General features: G+C 42.0%; 2 protein-coding genes across 5 annotated transcripts in view; one reads left to right on the forward strand and one right to left on the reverse strand.

Moving 5' to 3' along the window:
* The window catches only part of MTMR10 (myotubularin related protein 10), a 36570-nt gene extending 30480 nt beyond the window's left edge, over positions 1-6090 (forward strand). For both annotated transcript variants that reach the window (XM_030954957.1, XM_030954958.1), the window contains 3 exons: positions 212-382; positions 1208-1390; positions 1875-6090. In XM_030954957.1, coding sequence (XP_030810817.1) covers positions 212-382; positions 1208-1390; positions 1875-2474 — 954 coding nt within the window. In that variant the 3' untranslated portion in view covers positions 2475-6090. The remainder of the gene's footprint in view (positions 1-211; positions 383-1207; positions 1391-1874) is intronic.
* On the reverse strand, positions 162-22737 carry FAN1 (FANCD2 and FANCI associated nuclease 1). Of its 3 annotated transcripts, none has more exons than XM_030954955.1 (15): positions 22636-22737; positions 20292-21721; positions 17956-18096; positions 16458-16653; positions 15914-16147; positions 15323-15454; positions 14081-14189; positions 13253-13372; positions 12688-12852; positions 11581-11749; positions 9530-9633; positions 8708-8902; positions 8151-8279; positions 7130-7272; positions 162-1506 (listed from the first exon to the last, which is right to left on the reverse strand). In XM_030954955.1, the coding sequence occupies exons 2-14, from the start codon at positions 21598-21600 to the stop codon at positions 7135-7137; spliced, it is 3141 nt and encodes a 1046-aa protein (XP_030810815.1). In that variant the 5' UTR covers positions 21601-21721; positions 22636-22737; the 3' UTR covers positions 162-1506; positions 7130-7134. The 3 variants fall into 3 exon arrangements, with proteins under 3 accessions (XP_030810815.1, XP_030810816.1, XP_030810814.1); XM_030954956.1 differs by lacking the exon at positions 162-1506 and adding an exon at positions 1937-2091; XM_030954954.1 differs by lacking the exon at positions 162-1506 and having other exon boundaries at positions 7040-7272.
* Between the last annotated feature and the right edge of the window lie 733 nt (positions 22738-23470).

Below are 23470 nucleotides of genomic sequence, written 5' to 3' on the forward strand. Positions count from 1 at the left end.
CTGTGCAAAGGTAGTGCTAAAAAAAATGAAGCTAAACAGGAATACAGTGTAATAATTGCATAGGATCATGAAAAATGCAAACCCCCAAATAGTTTACCCTATAATTGAGTAATGTATCAATGGTACAGCCAAATACCACAACTGCAAAGAAATGGGTATGATTTGGGAAAAGCTTATGTTAAATCTGATCATTCCTTGTTTCTTTTCCCAGTCTCCTTTGTTCTTGATGTTCCTTGACTGCGTTTGGCAGCTGCTGGAACAGTACCCAGCAGCCTTTGAGTTCTCGGAGGTGTACCTGACCATCCTGTACGACAGCGCCCGCATCTCCTTGTTCGGCACCTTCCTCTTCAACTGCCCCCACCAGCGAGTCAAGGAGAGCACTGTGAGTAGGAGGGGCTGCACCTGCTTGTCCAGCAGGACACTGCAGCCTGCCCCCTGGGAATAACAGCATCCCAGTTCAATGCTTCCTGTGTGTCCTTCCAATTGTCACACTCTGTTTGGGGCTAAACTCTCAGGTCCCCAAGTAAATTCAGTCATAATGACTTTCAGGTGATCTGTGCAGAGACAGTGACTTAACTATTCAAGAAGAAAGTCTATTGAATTTATTTGTGGTTTTTTTCCTAGGAAAACGTTGCTACTCTGCATTGTTATTTGTACTCCTCTAGGAAGCAAATCTGTATCTGGAACTCAGAAAGTAGAATGACAGGCAATAAATAGAATTTCATGCTTCAGGCAAACTTTGAAATCTCTTTGACATAATTGTTTAAATAGTTGAAAAAGTTCCAGATGCTGCATAAAGTTCCAATAGTATTGCACAATGGAGGCATTTAGAAAACTGAACACTTAAATTTGTTTTTGAAAACGAGCTTATCACAACTGCGTGTAGAAAATATTTGATGGCTGATAAAAGTGAAACTTACTTATTTCATGAAATATTTTGCCTTTAAAGTTACAGGTAGAAACTTTACAAAGAAGTAAAGCATTGAGGGACTATGGGTGAATTCTCAAAATGCGAGTTTGCCAACAAACAATTAAATAGAATTGAAAAGTAACTGCACAAATGCAGAGCAACTGTTTTCTTCAGCTGTCTTGCTGCTCTGTTGTGCTACCCTGCTCCTCTTTGCCCAGTAGTTACCCACTGGTTTTAAGATTCATGAGAAGCCCATTTTCTTTGATTTTAATCTGTCTGAATGGTAACGTCTTGCAGGAATTTGCTATAAGCAAAAACATTCAGCTGGGTGATGAGAAAGGCCTCAGGTTTCCGTGTGTTTGGGACTGGTCTCTGCAGTTCACGAACCGGGACCGGCTGCTGTTCCACAACCCGCTGTACATCGGCAAGAGCGCGCCCAGCGTGCACAACGGGGCCCTCCGCACCTTCAAGCGCTCCAAGGTACCGGGGGGGCTCGCAGGGGCTGTGCTCACACTCGGGGGTCGTGCTGCAGGTGCCCTTGGATTAGCAGTAGCAGCCTTCTTTGTCTTGGCTTCCCAGCCTAAAGAAATTATTTCCTGTAGAAGTAGAAATGTAAATTGTTGAGCCTTGTGTTTTAGGATATTTTCTGATGTGGCTGAGTCACTGCCAACATTTGCGTTATTTCACCTTTGGAAAACTGATGACAGGCTACTTTTTCCCCTGGGGTTTTCAGTATTTTCAGTAAATACTGATTATAAGTCTATCATTTGTTGCTGCAAAAAACCATATGTATTTCTTTTTAAAGGCCACAGTTTGCCCTGTGAGCCCTGCAGCAGTGACTCAGAAGCTCAGAACTATTTAAAGGTCACAGCATTTGTCTGCATGATGCACCCTGGCAGTTCAGGGAAATTTACTATTCCAATGAATGTAGAACTGGAAAATTACCAGTATTTATTTTCTGCAGAAAAACTACAGCTCCACATTGCGAGGTGTCCCCCCAGCAATAAAGAACGGAATCATCGGTGAGCAGGAGTTCCTTCCAAGAAGAAACTCTCTGATTCTAAAATTGAAGCCGGAGTTTTTCCACTCAGCAGAGGGGCAGAGCCACAGCATGGAGCAGTACTTCAGAGACTGGTTTGCAAAGCCCGTCGATTTGCACGGCGTCATTCTGCCCCATCTCTCTGGAACACAAATAAAACTGTGGAAACTCTGCTACTTCCGCTGGGTTCCCGAGGCCCAGATCAGCCACGGGGGCTCCATCACCGCCTTCCACAGAGTTTCTCTGCTGGCAGACGAGGTGGACATGTTAAACCGCAGCCTGCGGCAGTACAAGAGCAACTCCTCCTTGCAAGGCCACTGCTCAGAACTGGATCAAAGCAGGATGTACTTCAGAGCAAATGGTTTAAATGACACCTCAGGCACCCCAGACTTTCTCTCCTCCTCATTCCCATTTTCTCCTGTAGGGAACCTATGCAAACGGAGCATTTTGGGAACACCTTTAAGCAAATTTTTAAGTGGTGCCAAAATCTGGCTATCCACCGAGACGCTTGCAAATGAAGACTGAGGTGATGTGGAGGTTTAAAGGTTTGGGGAGAATACAGCATATCATTTTGTCTTTTCTAACTTAACACTGCTAAATGCGGCATTGAAAGCTGTAATAATTTTTATATACAAACATTACGTAAGATTTGCACAAATATTTAAAAGCAAGGCAAGTCATGCTTCAAATCGCACAATGTTGTCTTCAGTAGTTCTCATCTGCTGGGGCTTCTGCTCCCCAATTCCTCCTGTTCCTGGGGGTTTGGCTCATTACAAGTGATAGAGCATTTCATTAGCTAATTGAAAGGCTTGGTGTGGTCATTAGTGAGGGTTCTGCTTGAAATAACCTTTGTTTTCCCAGATAGTGACTGAAGTGACCCTTTGATAAAACAGCTTGGAAAGCCAAAGTACTGCAGTGGAGATGAACTCACAGCTGAAATCTGGGAATGTACTATTTTATCAGACTGCCTCTTCAGGAGTAATACTTACTTGCATAGATACAAACATACTAATGTTCCATGACTGATCACCCTACATTGTGCTAATGCAGTGTATCCATGGAAGGGCTTATTCCATTTTCTTTCTCTTCCCAAAATGTGTTCATTAACAATTAGTCAGATTTGTGCTCTTTGTCATGAGCTTGACTTTAGACTATAGAAATCCACATCAGGACAATGCACTGTTAACCTTAAAACATTTACTGTAGATATGGTATTGCAGTAGCTGTAGAAGTGCCTTTAATTGGGAGGAAACAGTAGCAGGATTACTCTAATGCAGCTGACACTCCCCTCTGCCACCTTTTCAAAAGAGATTGTGTGGCAAGTTCTTGTTCCATCCCCTGTTTCCCCCTCTCCATTTCTGGAAACAACATGCATCCAGAAGAAGCAGCAGGTGTCCTCTCTTTAAGGTTAAACTTGTTTTTACATCCCACAAGACCCTCACCTTTTTATAAGAGCACCTCAACTACTCAGCATTATATCCCTGCACAGATCCTCGTTCCTGCCATTCCTCTCCTCATTTTTTTGCAGGATGAAGTAGCTTTCAGCAGAACTCGTACCTGAGCCCTGCTGGGTTCCAGAAAGGAGCACTGGCTCCTCATTGCCACTTCCACAAGGGGTGCAGGTGCTGCAAGGAGAGCAGTGAGTGGTGCCTTGTTTTTGCAGACTGACTATCCCATAGGGACAGTGCAATGAACAAGCACTGCCTGAGGGAATTACATCCAACAGCCTCCTTCCTTCTGCTTAATGCAGCAGCCTCCTTGTTGTTCTGAAACCTTTTTAAATGATGCCTCTCCCTGGATGCTGTGCCACAGAAGGACTCACAGGGAGAAAGGAAGGAGTGTGAAGAATTCCAGGAGGTTGGAGAAGTAGTGATGTATCATTCTCATAGGTTAAGGCTCCTGTTAGCTGCCTTCTCTGGACAGCGAGGCTGTATTTTGTATTAAATTATTTCTGTATAAACACCAACGCTGTTGAACTGACACTGAGCCTCTACCCAGGTATTGCCTCACCAGTTTAGGGCACCAAAGGCCTTATACAATAGAAAGCTGCAGGATAGGAATATGCAGTGTATTCAAGTTTAAAAAAAGGGGAGGGGATAGGATTTGGAGATCTTTGTAAACCCAAACTGATCTTCAGCACAGCCTAAATCACCAAGTGGGGTTTGCCTCCCAGGCTGGTCTCTGGCCTCCAAGGCTGTGCTTTGCTTGCACTGCTGGGGCTGGAGAGGGAAGCAGGGCAGGGCCAATGCAGAGGTGAATAATGTCAGGGGAGGGGGGGTTCCTTTTTTACCTTACCGAACTTCCAAACCTGTTCCTATGCAAAGAATCTGTTGTGTGTGTGCTGTGCACAACGTGGGCAGGCACAGGCTGTTGTGACACAATGCCAGGGCATCTGGGCAACTGTTTGTGAGGAGAAAACGTGTATTCACCTCAATTGCCTAATTATGCTGCAAGATGAGCTGAGCATGTTAAATGGTCCACAAACCAGTTGTGTTTATTTCCAAGCTTGCTGCAGTAGTCATCTCACTTGTTCATTATTCAAACATTTGTTTTAGTTTGCTTTTGCCATTCCTCTTTGCCCATTAGCTTACTGCTTTCCCTGGCCTGATACTTGACATAAAGACCTCAACCTGTGTGCTTAGTGTCTTTTGGTACCAACTCTGTTTTTCTTTTAAAATGACAGTTAAAACTATAATTTTTTTTTCTTTCCTTAAAGGTATAACTTCTTTGGATTAAAGGTACCAAAAAAGTGTAAATAAATTACTCCACAAAAGCAGCTGGTGGAATTAAAAAATGTTTAGGCTAGTACCCTTTGGGGGGAAATGGGTACTATATTTAAACAGAATTGTCTTTTATAAGGAGATTTCAGACATTTTTACATTTCAGTTCTAAGATGTGTACAGATGCTGCAGAGGGACTTTGTATTTTATATATATAGCATGGGAGAGGGTTAAAAATAATATGCCTTTATAAATAAACAAAACCTGTCGAAATACCTATTTGCCAAACAGACTTAAAAAGAAATTTTGTACCATTCCAAAAAGGGAATTAGGTAAGCAGAGGTTGAGAGGGGGCACCTCCTGCAGAGAGGAAGGGAAGGGCTCCACCTTTCCCTAGACTTGAAGACCAGGTTCTGCTTCCTTGCTAAGGAGCCTGAGCAGCTGCTGTGCCTGTGCATGCTGCTGCTTCCTCTGAGTTCAGCAGCTCGATACTTTCTGATTCACTTTTGAAGGACAAGGTGTACCAAGTGTTGATTTTTAAATATTCTCCACTCTGCACAGTTGCCTTATCAAGTCAATAGGGACTGTTCTGGATATCTTTAATAACTTTCAAAAGCAATTTTGGGGTGTGACTATGTATCTTACTTCTGTGTACAGAATACTGACATGCAAGTGTGTATATATATGTCTGTGTATATATATGTACACATATTTTCAAATTTTAATTTCTGTTCACCATTTAAAGCAACGTACTGTTAAATGCCATCTTTGTGTTGCAAGAGTAGAAAAGCTACCAAGCAGCTCATCCTTTTGTGTTTGTAGAAAATGTGCATTGCTGCAGCTGTTCCTGGCTGAGTCATGACTTTGTACCACACAGGGGGAGCTCTGCAGCTGCTGGGCCCCAGTGCAGCAGCTGGGCTCAGGGCAGGGCTGGGGCTGTGGTGCCCCCTCAGCCTCCAGGCACTGCCCTGTGCCCCCAGGAGTGCACTGAGAACTTTGTGTGTGTCTGCCCAGGCTGCACGTGTGCTTCATGGGCACCTGCCTGCAATACCACTCTGATCAATTAACTGCCTTGTGTTTCAATGAAAATGTAGCAAGCTGGGCAAACCTTTTGGCTTATTCTCAGATGGAAGTATATTAAAACCAAAAAAATTCTAACATGTATTTAAGCAAAGAACGAAATCTTAAATTTGCCTCTAACCAAGAGACAGAAATTTGTACCTCAAATTGCTCTAGGCAGTAGGTTTCTAATGCTGTTGCTGTGATGGTTTAGAGTTCACCATTTCAACTGAAACTAAAACCTTTGTGCCTGATAATGATTTACTGAGTAGCAGTGGCAGGAAGATTATAAAATCCTGATGCTGAGTTGTGAATGTGAAGTAAATTAGAGTCAATAAAAGTCCATACCCTTCCACAGTGAACTTCAGGTGGTTTTCTTTCCCCTCCCCTAATAAAAAAAAAAGTGTGCGTGTGGTTTTTTCCAAGAAAGTATGGACACTGTGCTATAGAAAGATGATTAATAAAAATTATGTGCAAATTATCTTATTTCTTGCTATGTTCTGTTATAGTCTCTGCAGTTTGCATGGTGATCAGAATTTCTCATAGAAGGGAACTTACTCACTATGAGCATGAAGACTCCAAAGAAAAGATGTTGGCTGTGTGTTAAAATTAGGAGAAACCCACGGGATTTTGGTGTCTTAAAAGGGAATTCATATTTTTAGTTCCAATTGACTGACATACTTCTGAATGAGCAAACACATCAATTTATGTGGGGCAGAACTGAATATACTGAATGTGGTCATCTTGGCACTGACCAACTCGTGTCTACTACCAGAAGTATTTCCCTTTATACAGGTAATACACATAAACAGAAGGAGCTGTTAAATAAATTATCCTTTCATACACATTAGAACAGCATTAATGCTTTATGCCCTACTCTCTGCCACCTGTGTCTGTTTATGTACAAGTGCAAAATTCAAATGCATCATGGTAAGTGGGGACAGGCAGAGAACCACACTGGACCTGACAATCCTGGCAAGGGGCTGAACTCACACCTTGCAGGGAGACTTGCCCAACATCATGAATTTAGGGCTCAAGGGCACCCCACAAATGAGCAGGTCCTGATGGCCCAGTTTCTGTATTGTACAGATGGTCTCAGAGTGTACCAGTGTGAAGGCAGCTCTTCCTCCTCGCTGGGCAAAGCCCAGATCACCTCACAGAATAAGTCAGGAATTGAGGAGAGAAGGGAAGGGCTCTCCTCTTCTGAACACAAAGTGACATGCAGTAAATCATACTGACAGTTTTCTCAAATTACACTTTGGAATGCTTTGTGCTAAAAAGGGCTATGGTAATGTTTCAAAAAAACCAGAATTTTAGAAGAAACTACTTTTATTAAGCAGCAGCCATTTGTGTGTGTTACCCATTCCTTTAAGAACACCCGAGTTGCCCACATGATCTAACCTCTGTCAGCTGAGGCGTTTGCTCTTGCCCCCAACGTCCTGCACGTGACAAACCTCCACTGCAGCCCCCAGCTTGTGCAGCTCGCTCAGCCACAGCATCTGCTTGGGAGACAGGCGGTCGTTGGGGCCCTTCACCTCCACCAGCTGCAAGGAAAGGGACATGGTTACAAGTGTGTCCCTGGAGGATCTGAAGGATCAGTAGCTCCCACACAAGAAGTATTTTTTAACAACTGTTGCTTGCAAGGAAAAATAATAGAGATTTTAGCACAATGGAAGGTCCAGTGAGTGCTGAATTATTACCCCATATTTCAAAATTTTAACTGTAAGAGAATGAAATTTTATATAGTAAATATCCACCAAAACACAGACAAAAGCCCTGGTGAATGAAGATCTCTCATACTGCAAAATCAGTTGTCTGCACCCTCACCTGTTCCAGCTGATACTGGCAGCAACTTACTCAGGTGCTCTAGAGAACTAATTTCTGCTATTCAGCTCTGTACCATAAACGCATCACAAGCTGCTCCAACAGATGAGATGTCCAATAGTCCTCTAGTAACTATTCCACTACTGTGCAAGGCACCATCCACGACTGTTTACTCAATTTCTGTAGCAGACACAGACACAGTTGCTGTGGACTCAAATAATGCAGATTTTGTCTAAGTGGTGCCAGAAGAACTCCTTGCTAACAACACTCAATGTGTGGCTGATTGTAACAGGTGCTTTAGATTACAATTAATCAAAGACCTTTACTACAGCAACCTTAGCCAGTGCTGATTGTGTCTGCTCCCTATGCCCACTGGAGGGGCAGATAATCACTCAGTACTCCATGGGGGCAGGGAGGCCGAGCTGCAGGAAGGAAATCTCAATTTGTGTGGGCTGACAAGGGCAGGGTTTCATACAAGGGAAGGCAGCTGAGCACTGGGTATTGGGGTTTTACAGAGGGAAGGCAGCTGAGCACTGGGTATTGGGGTTTTACACAGGGAAGGCAGCTGAGCACTGGGTATTCCGTGCTGCCCACACACCTTGAAGTGCTGGCTGTGGGAGCGCCACACGAGCAGGTCGGGCAGGCCCCCCCGGCAGTGCCGCAGGTCCCTGGAAAGCCGCTGGAAAACACCGCTCAGGAACCTTCCTCCAAGGCAAGAGACCAGGCTCTGCAAGAGAGGGTTTGCTGATTGGTTTGAGTTGGTTTTAATTTCCTGCAGAACCATTTCCCAGCCCTCACAAGAATACTGTTCCAAGAATACTGCATGGCCCACCTCAGCTCTTTCTTTAGTCTCAGGAAACGTAACAAGAAACATAAGTAGATGTTTCTTACATCAATTTTCCTGCTGTGTTTCTTACATCAATTTTCCTGCTGTGTTCTCAACTACTGTTACAGGAAAAGTGACCATATGAGAAAATTGTAACACTACCTGTGCAGGGACTTCAGCACAATAGTCCCTAATTCCAATTCCTGCCTCCCACCACTCTCCATCTGCCACGGCTCAGTGCCTCAATAAAGCCTGTGAGCACACCAGGGCCATGGGTAATTGAATGTCAAGCCTAATTGGAGTGCCCATGCTGGGCAGCAGCCACTTACCTGGACTTGCTGGAGGGAAGTAAAACGTCCCCAGTTAACCAGAGCTGCTGCTTTTCCCTCCTGAGTGGTCCAGACGTCAGCCACCAGCTCTGCCAGCGTCTCTGAGGAAGCTGTGTGAAGCTGCTGGAGTCTGGCCTCAATGACAGCCCTCCTGTTCTCATAGAAGCTGTCAGTGTATAAATCCAGGGGGGATGTCTGGATGAAAAGATAAATCCAGCTCTCAGGAACTGCCACCACAGCAGCTGTTCCCAGAATGACAATGTCCTACTTCATATTTTTCTTAACTACAAAGTCAATCAAACATTGAGCTGATTTATCTAGAACATGACCACCATATAAATATTTATTAAATGGGGAAAAGATTGCATATGTTTTAACACCCAGTGCCAGTGCAACAAACACTGGTCCCATCTCGGCCTCTACTCTGTTGTTTTGAACTCTAGACAGAGACTTCCTTTAACAGGCAAAGAATCCTCTGCACTCCCAGCACACGCTCAGGGTGTAAAAAACCCCTGCAGCAATTCAGCTTTAATTCAGCTCTGCCGCTGCTGAGCAGGGAGGGCCCAGAGCCATTTTCAAAAGCAAATGCAGAGTGCTTAGGAAAACAGCCTTACACAAACGGCTGCCACACATAATCCCACAAAATACAGCCTAGGAATGAGCCCATAAACAAAATATAACAAATAATAAAATGAAGGAAACACCAAGATCTGTCTGGTGTAGAATAAAATGTTAATCTAATCCCAAATAAGATTTTAACATGGTTACTGAGTCTACAGCAACGGGAAAATAAATTAACTAAAGAAAGCCTTTCAAAATTACCTGATAGGAATTTCTGAACACGTCAGGTATGTCATCCATGAAAATGATATCCCACATTAGAATCCCATACAGTGTAATAAAAGTTGAGCCTTCCCCATGAATACCTAAAGGGCAGAGTTTAATAAAAATGGAAGTGTTAATTTCTACAGCAATGTCATATGGAAAGGTACTGAACCATCATGACCCAAAGCAGAAATATGCCATGTTCAGGTTCATGGCCAGCTGATGTCAGCTGCAAATGCAGCTCATTCTGCCCCATTCCCCAAGCCTGCTGCCCCCAGGTCAGGGGCCTTCAGCTGCAGCACATCCCTCCCTGGCCCCCACAAAGCCTACTGGGCTAACACTGGCAATTTTTTAGTGCACAATTTTTAACATTAAAAGAAGATACTATGTGGATGATAATAATAATATATTCAAAACATGACACATATTTATTGTATATAATTAGATCTTGTATAAAATATTATTCTACATACCTGTTCTATTTTATTGTAAATATTAGATATTATGCCTTTTATATGTATACATATTTATATATGCAAATACACGTGTTCATGCATGTATACATGTGCTCCTACACATTTATATGTTCATGTGAAAACAACACATCAAGGACACCAAGGAGGGCTTCTCCAAATACCTCAACACCAGAAGGAAAACTCAGGCTAATGTGGGCCTGCTGCTGAATGGAGGAGAGTCCTGGTAACAGGGGACACTGAGAGCAGGATGTGTGTGTGTATATATACAAATGTGTGTGTGTGTATTAATATATATGTATATGAACATAGGGAGACATATATATGTATGACTATATATATGTGTGTATATATATATGCAAACACAAGGCAACACTTTTTCCCTGTGAAGGTGATGAAGCACTGGCACATGCTGCCCAGGCTGCTGTGGACTCACCCTCCTTGGGGATACTCTAAAGCAGGTGGGAGAGCTGGCTGTTGAGCTGAGGTTGCACAGGGTGACTCCCAGAGCTCCCTCAGGCACTCTGTGATGTGTGTTTGTTATTAGTACAGTATAGTATCTACAGCAGCATATGTCATGTTACCCATCACACATACAGATCCCAGAAGATATATGTTATTATACACCATATAATATGGTGTATGTGCATTATACATGCAGGATACCTTACACATATGAGAGAGAGCATGTGAGTGTTGGGGTGTGTGCATGGAGCTGGAATGAGCATTCTGGATCATCACTAAATCACACATGGCCACTGTGCTCAAAACTGAGCCAAGAAGACCAATGGTGAGTGGGAGGGAGTGAGGAACTGAATAGGGATTTCAGCACAATTCTCCCCAGTTCTAAATATTGTTCCCTTCCTCTTTACCTTTTTCTGATGTGGCCACTTTTGCTGCAACAGTATTATCAATAAAATTAAACTATATTAAAATATGTATTTTATAGAAAGGCACAAATTTTATCTTCAAAAATAACGTGCCTACCTTTTTGTATTTTGCTTTTTTTCCTGTAAAACAGACCTATATATTCTTACTAGCTGATGGCTTTTCATAGCTCCTAAATTGTAAAAATACATTAAATACTAATAGAGCCTTCTCAAAAAATCCTGCAGTGTTGTGCTATTGGTATATACTGCCGTCATGGACATCTAGTACCAAGAATCAGTGGAGGTTTACATTTCCTTAGTGACACTCCTTTAAATGATAATGCTAGCATTTTAACCTAAATTGTTCTACTCTTAGCTGTTCAATGGTAAGGAAGGCAAACTATGTGATTTTCTGTGTAGATGAATTGAAAACACTGGAGTTTTCCCTAATATATTTCAAAATCACCTTTGGTAAATGAAGGCAGCAAATCATTAAAGCAGGTCAGGTTGAAAATACATGTTAGAGCACTTTGGTAAGGAAGTGATGTATTAGAGGTGTTTGGGAAGGAAACAGAATCACCCTAAAATCTGGTCTAATGAAATCAGCTAAAACTGGTCTATTACTTAAACTGATTAGTAAATAGTTTCTTTACTTACTCCCCAGTTATTTTACTGCAAAATATCCCTAAACCAACAGCACTGTTACCCTGATCGAAACCATTCCTCCTGTAATGAGTTAATGCCAGCTCCTCAACTGAGCACATGACTGTGGATACACTGCAGTCCTGGCCTCCTTCTCCATCACCAATATCCTCCATGAGGAACACAGATTTTCCCATTCCCGTCTGAGGACACATCTTTCCACTGATTGTAACCTAAACATATTAAAACATTTGGTTACTTTACAGCATCACATTCAATAAGCTTTAGCTCAAAATTCCCTTTTCAGTTTTCTTAAAATCAGAACTAGATTTGTTTCCAAAAATTAACTGAATAAAATGTAACCCATCATTCTTGTGAAATCATCTTCTTTAGCTTTTATAAACCAGCACATTTTTAGGACAATAAACGTCTAGCAGAAATTCTGGGCAGATGGGAATGTAGCCTTTCTATATGCAGGACCAGGAGCAAAACCACAGAAAACTGAGGAGACAGACCTGGGCAGAGACAAAGAAGGACTGCAGGGAGACATGTGGTGAGGAGGCTGAGAGAGGAAATGAGGCTTGCTCTGATTTTGCCCAGACAGAATTATCTTTATAATGGTATGGAAAAGATAGATTTTTTAAAAATCCATTCTAATACTAAGCAAGTCCCCCACACTGAATATTTGCATAACACATATTTAGAGTGCATAACTTCCAAAGGGTCCTAAAGAACAGTGGCATCTTTTTTAGCCATTAATCTAATGCTGACAACATGCTAAGGTTACTATTACTTTTTCTGGCACATAGAATGCTTGGCCTGCAGCCACCAGAGGCAATGCACTGATCTGATCAGACTCTTCAGCCAGAAAGGCTCTGAGGGCATCACTGATAAATTAGTGGAGTTTATGGATGATCACATCCATAGCAAATATACAGCAATGCAAATTAGATCAGTGTACAGCTGACTAACTTCAGCTAAGAAGCTGACCAATGCAGAAGTATTTGATTACAAGAGGCTTTTGTTTTAGAACAAAAAACCACATTTATATTCATTTTCCTGCACCATGTGTCAGTCAGAGGCTGGTGCACAGCTTGTAACAAGTCTCCCAGATTACTTTTCCTTGTGTGAAGTAAAAGAGCTCAGGAGGAGCTGCAGCTCCCCTGCTTACGTGAGTGACATCGTGCACGGTGAGGAGGGGCAGGTCCTGCAGCAGGCCCTGCAGCTGCCTGCAGCTGGGGGAGTCCCGGATGCGCAGGGCGCGCTGGCACAGGGACAGGCGGTGCCCGGTGCGCACGGCCGCGTCTGCCAGCCCCCTCTGGATGCAGCCGACGGCCTGGCAAACAAAGGGCACAAACAACAGCTCACTGAGACCTCGGCACCCCTCTGCGCAAGAGAAACTGAGACAAGCACAAACATGTGAGTGCAAGAACGAGCCCGCAGGCCAGGGCTAACTGAGCGGTGAAGTTCTAACCAATAAGTAACACTTTGCATGAGGAGGCTTCTGAATTGAAATTTATACTAGGACAGTAAAAAAAATCCCTCTCAATTTCTACTGATCACTTTAAGATTAAAAAAATTGATTCATTTTCTTAGTTGAAACTGGTTGTCTGACCTTAGGATTCCTAACAAAATCTGTATTTTTACGAGACTCTACTCCACTGTTCTTTCCGTAAGAAATACTTTTAAAAAATGTTTTCAGACAATGCCTGCAGTGTTTCCAGCTTGCCAGATACCTTCTTAGTGTTTTTCAAGTGCTGATGTAAATTCAGAGCCAGCCGATCCCACCATCTCCCTCTGCTGTCAGTACAATACACATCCTGGGCCAGGAGGCTCTGCAGCTGCTGCACTGCTTCCTGTAGCAATGGGATTGCACCTTTATTAATTGGGCTACAAAATCAAGTTCAAGTTAGCTTGTCACTTTCCCTTCTAATTAATGAATAGTACAGAAACTTTCTCTCTGGACAATCCAAATCTACTTCTTACTCCACTACCCAATATACCCATTTCAGATCCGTATGTGTATCTTAAAAACTCTAGAACAGAGATACTTTTATGTAAACTTTAAGGTTAACTGCAAAAATACAGCATTTTTATCCTTTCTATCCCTTATTGTATATGAAAAATATCTAAAGTATTACTTATTGCTTTGTTGCAGAGGTGAAGTTGTATAATCTGATTTACTTTAACATGTAAGTCAGAGGCCTTTGGAGATGTTAATTCCCTAAGGAAGAGGCAGAGATTTCTAGAAGAGTTCTCTTTCAAGATTTTTCTTATTTAAAAGCAATAGCCAAATCTAGTGAAACACAGGTGTCTCTAAATAATGAAACAAGCATATCTCAGCAATAGTTTTATATGGCAAATCTTCAAAGTATAAGCAGAAATCAAAACAATTTAAAACTCTCTAAAGCGGCACAAAAAGGGAGCACTTTTCCCTTAAAATAACTTGTTACTAGAACTGTAGCAAGTACTGGCAAACATTACCACCATTTTCCAGCCACATCAGAAATGTAAACTGATCTACAAAAATTAAGCACATATTTCTATTCACCTCACCACTTTACCTTATACTTGTGAAGTCTCTGCAGAATTTCAACTCCTTGAGAAAGGATTCTTGTGTACACCCAGCCAACTGTGAAACGCCGCAGGTAATCAGGTAAAGTTCTGTGATAGCTGAAAAATTTGGGCAGTTCAGATCAAACTAATCATGACAGTTTTACCAAGAATGCTTATACCTAAAGCATTTACCAAACTAAATGCTTTATATATCCAAATTGATCTGAAATGAGTATCCCAGCTGCAAAGTCAAGAACCCAAAGGTATAGCAATAGTTTGGCTTAGGGAGCAGGTGCAAGCTGCACTCCTGCACAGCATATTTTAATTTCAACACCAGTAGAATTATCAGTTAATCAGTTTTAAAACAGACACAGAACAGCAACTTACTACATCATATATTGTTACCAACTCATTCTCATAAGTCAGCAGTTTCACTTCAGAACAAAGCTGAACAAAAGAAAAGCACTCGAACAGGAATTTCCTGCCATAAAAGAAGACCAACATCTTTTCAGTAGGCACCTCTGTATTTCAGGACAAAGTCTTTTGAATGTCTTTTTAAAATAAAAAAATATTTTTGATATTTTATCAAAATATTTTGTCTTATCAAAAATATTTTGATAAGACAATACATTGTCTTCAGTGTAAATGACCCTCCATGAATATTATTTTAAATCAGTTGCCATGGAATTGAATATAATGCCAAGTGTAAGGCTTTAACTTGTGGTGTATCATTAAGGCAGACACCAAAATAATTAAAAGTAAAACTGATGAAGAACACTTCAAACCCAATAAATGTTATTTCAGGTCTCAGATATCCAGTAAGATTTCCTGAGCAACACTCACTTGGAAATCTAAAGACATGAATAACCCAGCATGTCTTCCCATATCATTTGCCACATCTTTTGTTCACAGTCCAATTTAATTTCTGCTTATTGCCATTTGTTTGAAAGCCACTTAAAAAAAAACTATGACAAGGGAAAAATAAGGCTCTTGTTCTCCTGCACTGGCACACAGAACAGAACTATTTTAGTGCTATATCCATGCCTACCAACTCTTTCCCAAGATTTTATAAAAAAAGGCCTTTTCATATTGTAACTTAAAAGGCAAACAAGCAGAAAGTTCCAAGCTTTCAAGAGCATTAAAGCCTCTTGGTTTATCAGGTTTAAATAACATCCCTAGTTGATAAGCCTCTCTCCAAAGGAAAAGTACCCAAGGTAAGATAATACACTTTACAGTTTCCAGTCCAGTACCTCAAAGAGGGGTGATTCTTCAGTTCACTCCAGGTTTCTTTAGCATACAAATAGAGATTATTAGCTTCTTCCCAGTTCCCATTTACCATTGCAGTGGCTATATCATTTGACAGATGAACAGCAGTTGCATACCTGTGGTAAAAATCCACAACTTTATTACACTTGCAAAGCATCTATAGTTGAAAGAAATAAATTCTTTCCCTTACAGTCTCTGAAAACATTGAACCATGCAGCCATCTTTATTCTCAATCTTGTAGGATTAGCAGAGTTTAAACTAGCAGGGAACATTATGTTTAAATTTACTTAACACTAGAGAATATAATTTTTTTTAGCTCAGAATCAGCAGAGCAAATGAAGAAACAGCTTTCATCACATGATCAGGAAGCAAATAAATAAGCTATTTTGTTCCAAAATGCAAGCCACTGTGACTTACAAGTCCTACCTCAATACAAAAATGTATTTAGAATAATTGCAAAATTAACGCTTCTACATCAGGAGTTCTACATTTGAATTCTTATTTGCCTGCACAAGTGCTGCAGTAAAGCTCTTCTAGAAATGAACAGATTTCCAAGTTGTCAAAGCCCTCCCTACCTGATGAGATCCTCTCTGTCCTGGAAGACCTGTGTTTTCCTGTTTACTGTGTAACTGGGGAACACCATGTGCCCCATGTTTGCCCTAAGGACTGTGGAGAGCAGGCCTTGACCGGCACTGCCAGCCTCTTCCTCCTCCAGCGACTCAGGCAGTGCAAAGAGCAGCAGCATTCGGGAAAAGACAGCCCGAGCATCTCTGCACACCCTGACACATCTTCCAGCCAGGTCCTTCACCCTGGAAGGACAAAGAAAAATATTATAACGTGGCTTTTACCATGACTTGTAAAAATTAAAACATACTGAATTAAGTACGAGAATAATTTTTTTCAAGGCAATTAATGCATAAACTTGATTTTCCTTGAAAGAAGCAGAGTATGCAGTTTAGTATTTACCCTTCTCTTTGACTCACTGTGAATTGAAATGTAATGCCACCCTTTTTATTAATAAATTTAATAAATGCATTCCTCTCTTGAAAAGGCATCTAGATTTCAGTCATCTGAAGCACAACTTCCATTCACCTGCAAAATTTAGCTGTAAACACTTACCTTTTTAAAATCACTGTCCCAATACCAGCCTGACTCCTGCTGAAGATGGAACGCTGCTTTGACAACTTCAGAAAATCATCCACAAGTTGCTGTTTCTGACCATTTGGGTTTGGCAAATGAAAGATTTTTGCCAGTGTTTTCAGCTCAGGGGCTGAAAGCAAATCCAACCCTTCACACAGGTCTTCCAATTCAGATTCTAAAAGTAAAATTATCCACATATATTCATTGTGTTGTATTATTGTGTCAAGCAACAGCTCACAGTGCATTCATACAACCTAGTAGTACCAATCTAATGATTTAGGTTTGATGCCCCAAAGGTAGGCTGGAAATAAAACTCCACAGACTGGTGTCCATAGAGCAGGAATTTGTTCATTGCAGCACTGCAGGTGAGGGGGATTTCTCCAACTAACTCACCCACCTCTGCCAAGTGCTGTGGTATATTTATACAGTAAGTACTGCTTGATGTTACTCCGTCACTATAACATCATCACACAGGTGCCAAAACTAATTTACATGGTATGATCTGATAGTGATTACAGAGTTCTTTTGCACTGCACTTGCACCTCCCTAATTCAGGGCTCATCAGGGATCTTTGATGAAGGGTTCCAAAGTCTTCTTCACAGCTGAACTTTTCAACTTTGTTTTTGGAGCATGCACAGTTATGGTGTTCCTTGGTCTGTCTGGTCCTAACCTGCCTAAATTCTTTATTTTGTGGCTAACTGGCTTTACATTTACCAATTTCTCAATAGTACTATATTTATCTATCTCTAAAGCTATCCACCTGGTGAGTTATTTTCTTCTTTTTTGTCTGTTCAGCATTAAGCAACTAGTTAACCATATACTCCATTACATTGCATAGAAGCTATTTATATCAGGTTATATAGGTATAAAAGTTATGATTTGGATTATATAGGTACAAAAAGCTGTGATTCAGGTTATACAGGTATAAAGTTATGATTCAGGTTATATTGATATCAGATAATATAGATATATAAAAAATCATTATTTAGGTTATATTGATATCAGGTTATATAGCTATGTCAGGTTATATTGATATCTTGCAACTCCAGCTATATAAGCACCTTGTAACTTTGACCTAAGTTATACAGGCATCAGTTTCCTCAAAAATGCATTAACAATGCTATCTGGTTCACCCTGAAATTCTCCTGCGCCTTCCTCTGGACCTTTTCACAGGTCTACTTTGAAGGAAAGGAACAACCAGAAAAAGAACACCCTTTACAACTTCAAAACAACTGCAAAGATTAAAAAATTCTGTTGAGTTATTAAAAAAACACTGTTCAGAAAAGCTGGTCTTCTCTATTATCTAATCTGCACAATTTGTATTTTCACAAGACCACTCATCTTACCTGAAGCCTTTATTCTGCTCCTCTGTTCTCTTCCCAAGGCACAGACAAGCATGCACTGCATTGATCTCTAACCTGACACAGCTTCACATTTTATTTGTAGTATTTTAAAGGTTTATTAATGCTGGCCTTACCTGTTTGTAGGAATTTGGCTTCAGCCAGTTCTTCAACTATTGGTGACAAATCCACACTTATCTCCCCATACTCTATTTTGTTCACCTTTAACCAGTTCAGCTTGCGTTGAAAAAGTCTCACATACAACTTCTGCCCACCAACTGGAAATGTTATTTAAAGCAGGGAAGGACAAAAAGAAGAGTAAATTCTAAACACAGTACTAGGCACAATCACCATATTAACCTGGAAAACTACTTTGATGCAAGTATTCTCTGAAATACATTTTAAACCTCCCTGCGTTCTACAAGCAGACTTGGTAAAATACCAGACTTACCTTTCCAAGTAATTCATAAGTTCATTAGAATCTTTAAGTCTTGTAGGTGGAAAAGTATTACAACATGTTTTGTAGGTAATGTACATTAGTAAAATGCCTTTTGACATGCTTACCCTTCAAGAAATATTTAGTTTTATAGAAAAAGAGAACTTCATTTTTCAACCCTGAATTTTGTGTTGGTTAAGTAGGTCTTTTTGCTTTGTTAAACAGTCATTCAATAACCAAACATTTCATGCCAGAGAACAAAAGAAGCTGCAGTCTGACAGAATAATTTCATAATCACAGAATACTTCTCTGTGCAGCATTCTTCAGGTTCTTATTTTTCCAAAGATAAGCCAAATTATACTGATAGATCTACTGAAAGAAAACAATGAGAAAAAAAACTCCTATTCATTTGATTTTCATCAGGGAAGTATTCTTTTAAAGTACCTTTTAGAAAGACTTTTAAAATACTAACAATGCTGAAATTCAACAAAATAGCTTATTAAATTTCAGCTGAAAATAGTCTAGCTATTATTACTACATTCAACAACTTTTTGAATACTTAATTCAACCCCCATTAACTTCTAAATTTTTTATCCCTGTCTGCTGCTGCTGAAGTGAAACTGATCATTAATAAAAAACCACTGACACACTAAAAGATCTAGACATGCTTAAGAAATGGCAGATAAACATTAAATGTTTATTTAACAATTCTCCTGTCCTTGTAAGACTTTTTCAGCCTTTTCTTTAATAGAATCTTTCCAGGATCAGTTCATTGGGAGAACTACATTCAGACATATAAGCTTGTCATTTTCTCTCCGGGGTTATAACTCCTTTGAAGTCTGTCCCCAGTTTTTATCATTCTTGAAAAAGGAAAAGGTTAACACATGGACATTCTTTCTGCAGGCCATGGAACTGAACAAACTAGGGCTGCAATAATAATTTCATAATAAGCTTCATAAACTTACACTGAGTCAGAGACAACTCACAGAAGAATGGTAGACATTTCTGCAGAAAATAATTAAATACTGGAAAATATTTATATTCAAGCAACTTCATAGCACTAAACAGGTGTGTGTTGGGCTTTTTTGTGTTATGACAACAGAAATGGGTAGACACTTCACATGTGGGACAGAGAACTCATCTACCTGAACTTTTAAAGTATCCTGCCTGGTATTTCTTGAAGGCAATGACATGCATCTGTCAGTTGTCCAGGATTTGTTATCTATTGACTTAGTGCTATCCTTTCAGTTCTCACAGCTCAACTGCTGCATCTTTCCTACCCTGCAAAGAGAGATTGTTTCATCTGTGACCCTCACATCCAGTGCAGACGTGGATTTATCAGCACCACTTTGCAGTAATTCTTCCTATATTCCCAACTCATACTACTGGAAGAGAAACAAGAAGCTCTCTTATCTATCAGAACAAGGTCCTGTTACTGATCAGTGTTGTTCACGTCCAGGGAACAGAGTGTGGAAATGGGGAATGTGTATCCTGAACACCTCTTTTAGTGTTTGTCAAAGTAGCCAATGCCAGCACACACTACCGGCCTAAATGTGAGTTTATTCCCGGATCTTTGGATGCAAACAATGTGCACCTACTGCTTGCCTCAGGGAGCCAGTAACAAGAATTTTGTTGTTTTCTTTCTTTATATATTCCCCTTTAACTACCACAAGATAAACAAGGCACACCAAGCTCCAAGATGCCCCTACTATAATATTCTTATGGTCTGGAATGCTCTGCAGACCCCCCAGGTTTGGCTGCTTGTGCCCATGGCCAGCTCAGATCCATCAGGATGCAAGCCAGGCTGCTGGGAGGGCTGAGTGAAGCTGTGTCCCCCATTCCCTCAGGAGCTGTACCTAACTACATTAGCAGAGTTTATTTTAAAAAAGGGGTACATCTCTGGAGAAGAAGCAGCTTCTTCCCTTAAAAAATCCATCAAGTTACATGGTCAATTGATTTAGCACTTCTCATATAAAACTATGTAACAATGCTGTCTACAAGAGGAAACTTGGAAATGTACTTAAAATAAAAAGATACCTGATAATTTGTAGAACTTGGTTATAATGTTCAAATCTTGTTCATTAAATAGTCTGACATCATCTTCATTCTGCAATACGGCTCGCAGCACTACTAGAAAATTCTGGAGGTAGTATGGGTGACCAGGAGAGCTGGGCACAGACAGGACCTCATCTATTTTGTCTAGAATGTCCCCAGTGGAATCCTGAGATTCTGTCTTTTCCACAGTTTCTAACAGAGGATGGTTCATGTCATTCTTAAAGTCTTCAAGAACTTCCACAGGAAGCATCTCTGCATCATCCCTGCTAAAGCAATTTTCTGTCCCACTGTTCACTTCTGTCTTTGAAGGAGTAACCTCAGTGTGAGGCTGAGTCTCAATGTCCAAATTAGTGGTCAGCTCTGCAGAAGTATGGCTGTCTAGAGATGTTTCACATCTATCAGGACTAAGTATCCCACCTTCAGAGCTGCTTTCTGCTTTGGTGCTCCTGGTACCAGATATGAACCTTTCGTCCTTACCGTTATCAGCCAGTAATTGTACTTGAACCATATCCACAAGGTCTTCTCTATTACATTTGTTTATTTCATTTTGAAACTCAGGTTCCTTCTTTGAAAAACGTTGTTCCTGGGGCTCTCTCTGAGAAGGCTGATTTTCTTTCTGAGAACCCTGCCCAGCATCAATCTCATCACCATCATCATCATCAGGGGCTGCAGCAGTTCCACAGGCACTGTGAACAGCTGGAGGTGAAGAGTTGATCTCTTCATACAGGACCTGTTTTCCTCCCTGCAGGCAGCGTCTTCTGGACAGCTTGGCAGACAAGCTTCCCAAGGAGACTGTTCTAACTGCTCGAGCCTGGCATTCACTGTTCACACTGAAGACTGAACTTTTATTGCTAAAATAAGGACTAGTCTGTTGTGTTGCACTCCCTCCTGCTTTCAATAAATTACTTTTGGAAGGACTTGTTTCTAGATTTAAGAGGTTTTTTGAAAAATATGAGCTGGAATTATTGCTTAGATTTGCAGCTGGGGGACTCTTATTCCTAAATGAATTCAGTGTAGCATCAATGGCACCAATCTCACCACGGTTTCTCTGACATGTTTCGTCAATGTGCTTATTTATTCCATATCTTGGCACCAATTGCCCACACATGGGACAGCTAACCTTGGCAGGGGGAACATTGTTAAAAAAGGAAGTAATAGAGGATGATGCTGGAGGTGCAGATGGTATTCCTGTAACTTCCACCTTTTTTGTTGTTTCTTTTTTCTTCTTATTTTTACTGAGTGACAAACTTGTTTGGGATCTTTTGATTCCTGAAGACCTAGCTTCTGCCATTACAAAACTTCACAGCGATTACGTGGCCAGACAACTCCATTCAGGGCACATTTCTTTATTCTGTAATGCTTAAAAATACTTTCCTTGGCTTTTCTTTTCCATCTGTAATCCTCTGACATGCCTTGAAATAAAAAATACATTGAATGAGTGGTCTTCCAAGGTACCAGATGCAACCAAGATGTAAAGAAGAGAGGCAGAGAAGTCAAGCAATCCTTAACTTACAATGCTACTGTCTTTTAGCTTGCCTTCCCACGCATGGAAGCACACCACAGGCAAGCTGAGCACTGCAGCTGCCTTTAAATGGCTTAATAACTGGAAAAGTAATCTCAAGGTTGCATTTACATCAGCAAATGAACCTGGAATTCAAATAAGCAAGTCCTCTAATTTTTGCAGAAAAAAAATTAGAGTTAAAAAATTAAAGTAAAAAAAATATAGTCAGAGTTGAAAGGCACCCCCGGAAACCATCCAGTCCCAACCTCCCTGCCCAGGCAGGGTCACCTGGAGCAGGTGACACAGGAACCATCCAGGTGGGTTTGGAATGTCTCCGGAGACTCCATGACCACCCCGGGCAGCCCTCCCAGTGCTCTGCCACCCCCAGTGCGCAGTTCTTCCTCATGCTGAGGTGAAACCTCTTGTGTTTTAGTTTATGGCCATTGCTCCTCGTCCTGTCGCTGGGAACATTTTATCACTGTCTTGTTTGCTGCTGACAGACTATTTTCGGTGCCAAGCACCCGTTTCCAGAGCACTCTCCGGGCTGCCTGCAGCCCTCACCCTCACGGCTGCTGTGCCGGTGCGCCCGGTCCGAGCTCTGCCAGGGCCGGGGCCCAGGAGCAGCCGGCGGCTCCGCGCCGTTCTCCAGGTGCTCCGGATGGCGGGGCCCACGTTCCCGAGCGGCTCCCGGGGCTGCCATCCTGACGTGCCCGCCCCGCGCCGGCCCTTCCCGCGCTGGGACCCCCTCGGCCGCCCGTGCCCCGGATAAGGAGGCCCAGCCGGAGTCCCCCCAGCCCGCCCGGCCTCCCGCCCTTCCCCACGCACCGGCACCGCAGCCGCGCGTGTTCCGCCGCTCCCGGGGCCAGGCCGCGCCCTGAGGGCCGGGCCGGGCGGTGCCGCTCCGCCCGCCGCCAGGCCTGAGCAACGCAGCGCCGATGGCCGGCACCGCGCTCACTCACACAGCGGGGCTGCTGCAAACACCCGCCGCAGATTTAAAACTTCCTTTTACGACAACGCGTGGAAAACAGCTGAGGTCCACAGGAGCAGCAACTAGAGGTTCATTTTGTTGGTGGTGAGTTTTTTTGGTTTTTGTTCAGCAAAGGGCAAATAGTGAAATATTTTCAGCCTGAGACTTATTGTTTGTATGGACTCTGACAACGGCGCCGGTACGGGAGATTATTCCTCTGAGTGGTGACAATCAGCATGAGGAGAAGGGGCCTCATCCCTGCCTGTCAGTGTAGGCAGGGAGGTGCAGAGGTGGCACCAGGCCCTGCTCGGTGCTGCCCAGCAATGGAACAGGCAAAGGGCAGAAACTGAGACACACAGGGTCCACCTGAGCAGGAGAAAGAACTTGTTTATACTGTGCAGGTGACTGAGCACTGGGTCAGGCTGCCCAGAGAGCTTGGAGTGTGTGCAGTCTCTGACTGGAGCTATTCCACAACAATCCCATGCCCTGTGCTCTGGGATGACCCTGCTGGAGCAGGGACGTTGGACCAGATGACCCCACTGAGCTCCCTTCCAACCCAAACCATTCTTGGACTCATTCTAAGTTAAAAATTTCCTAGCTCTGGGTTACCACGGGCTTAAAAATTTTTTGTGTCCTCCCTCTTTGCCAATCACAATTTCAGAATATAATTTCTGTAATTTAAATGCCTGGATA

This window comes from Camarhynchus parvulus, chromosome 10 (assembly GCF_901933205.1).
Source record: "Camarhynchus parvulus chromosome 10, STF_HiC, whole genome shotgun sequence".
Lineage (NCBI taxonomy): Eukaryota > Metazoa > Chordata > Aves > Passeriformes > Thraupidae > Camarhynchus > Camarhynchus parvulus.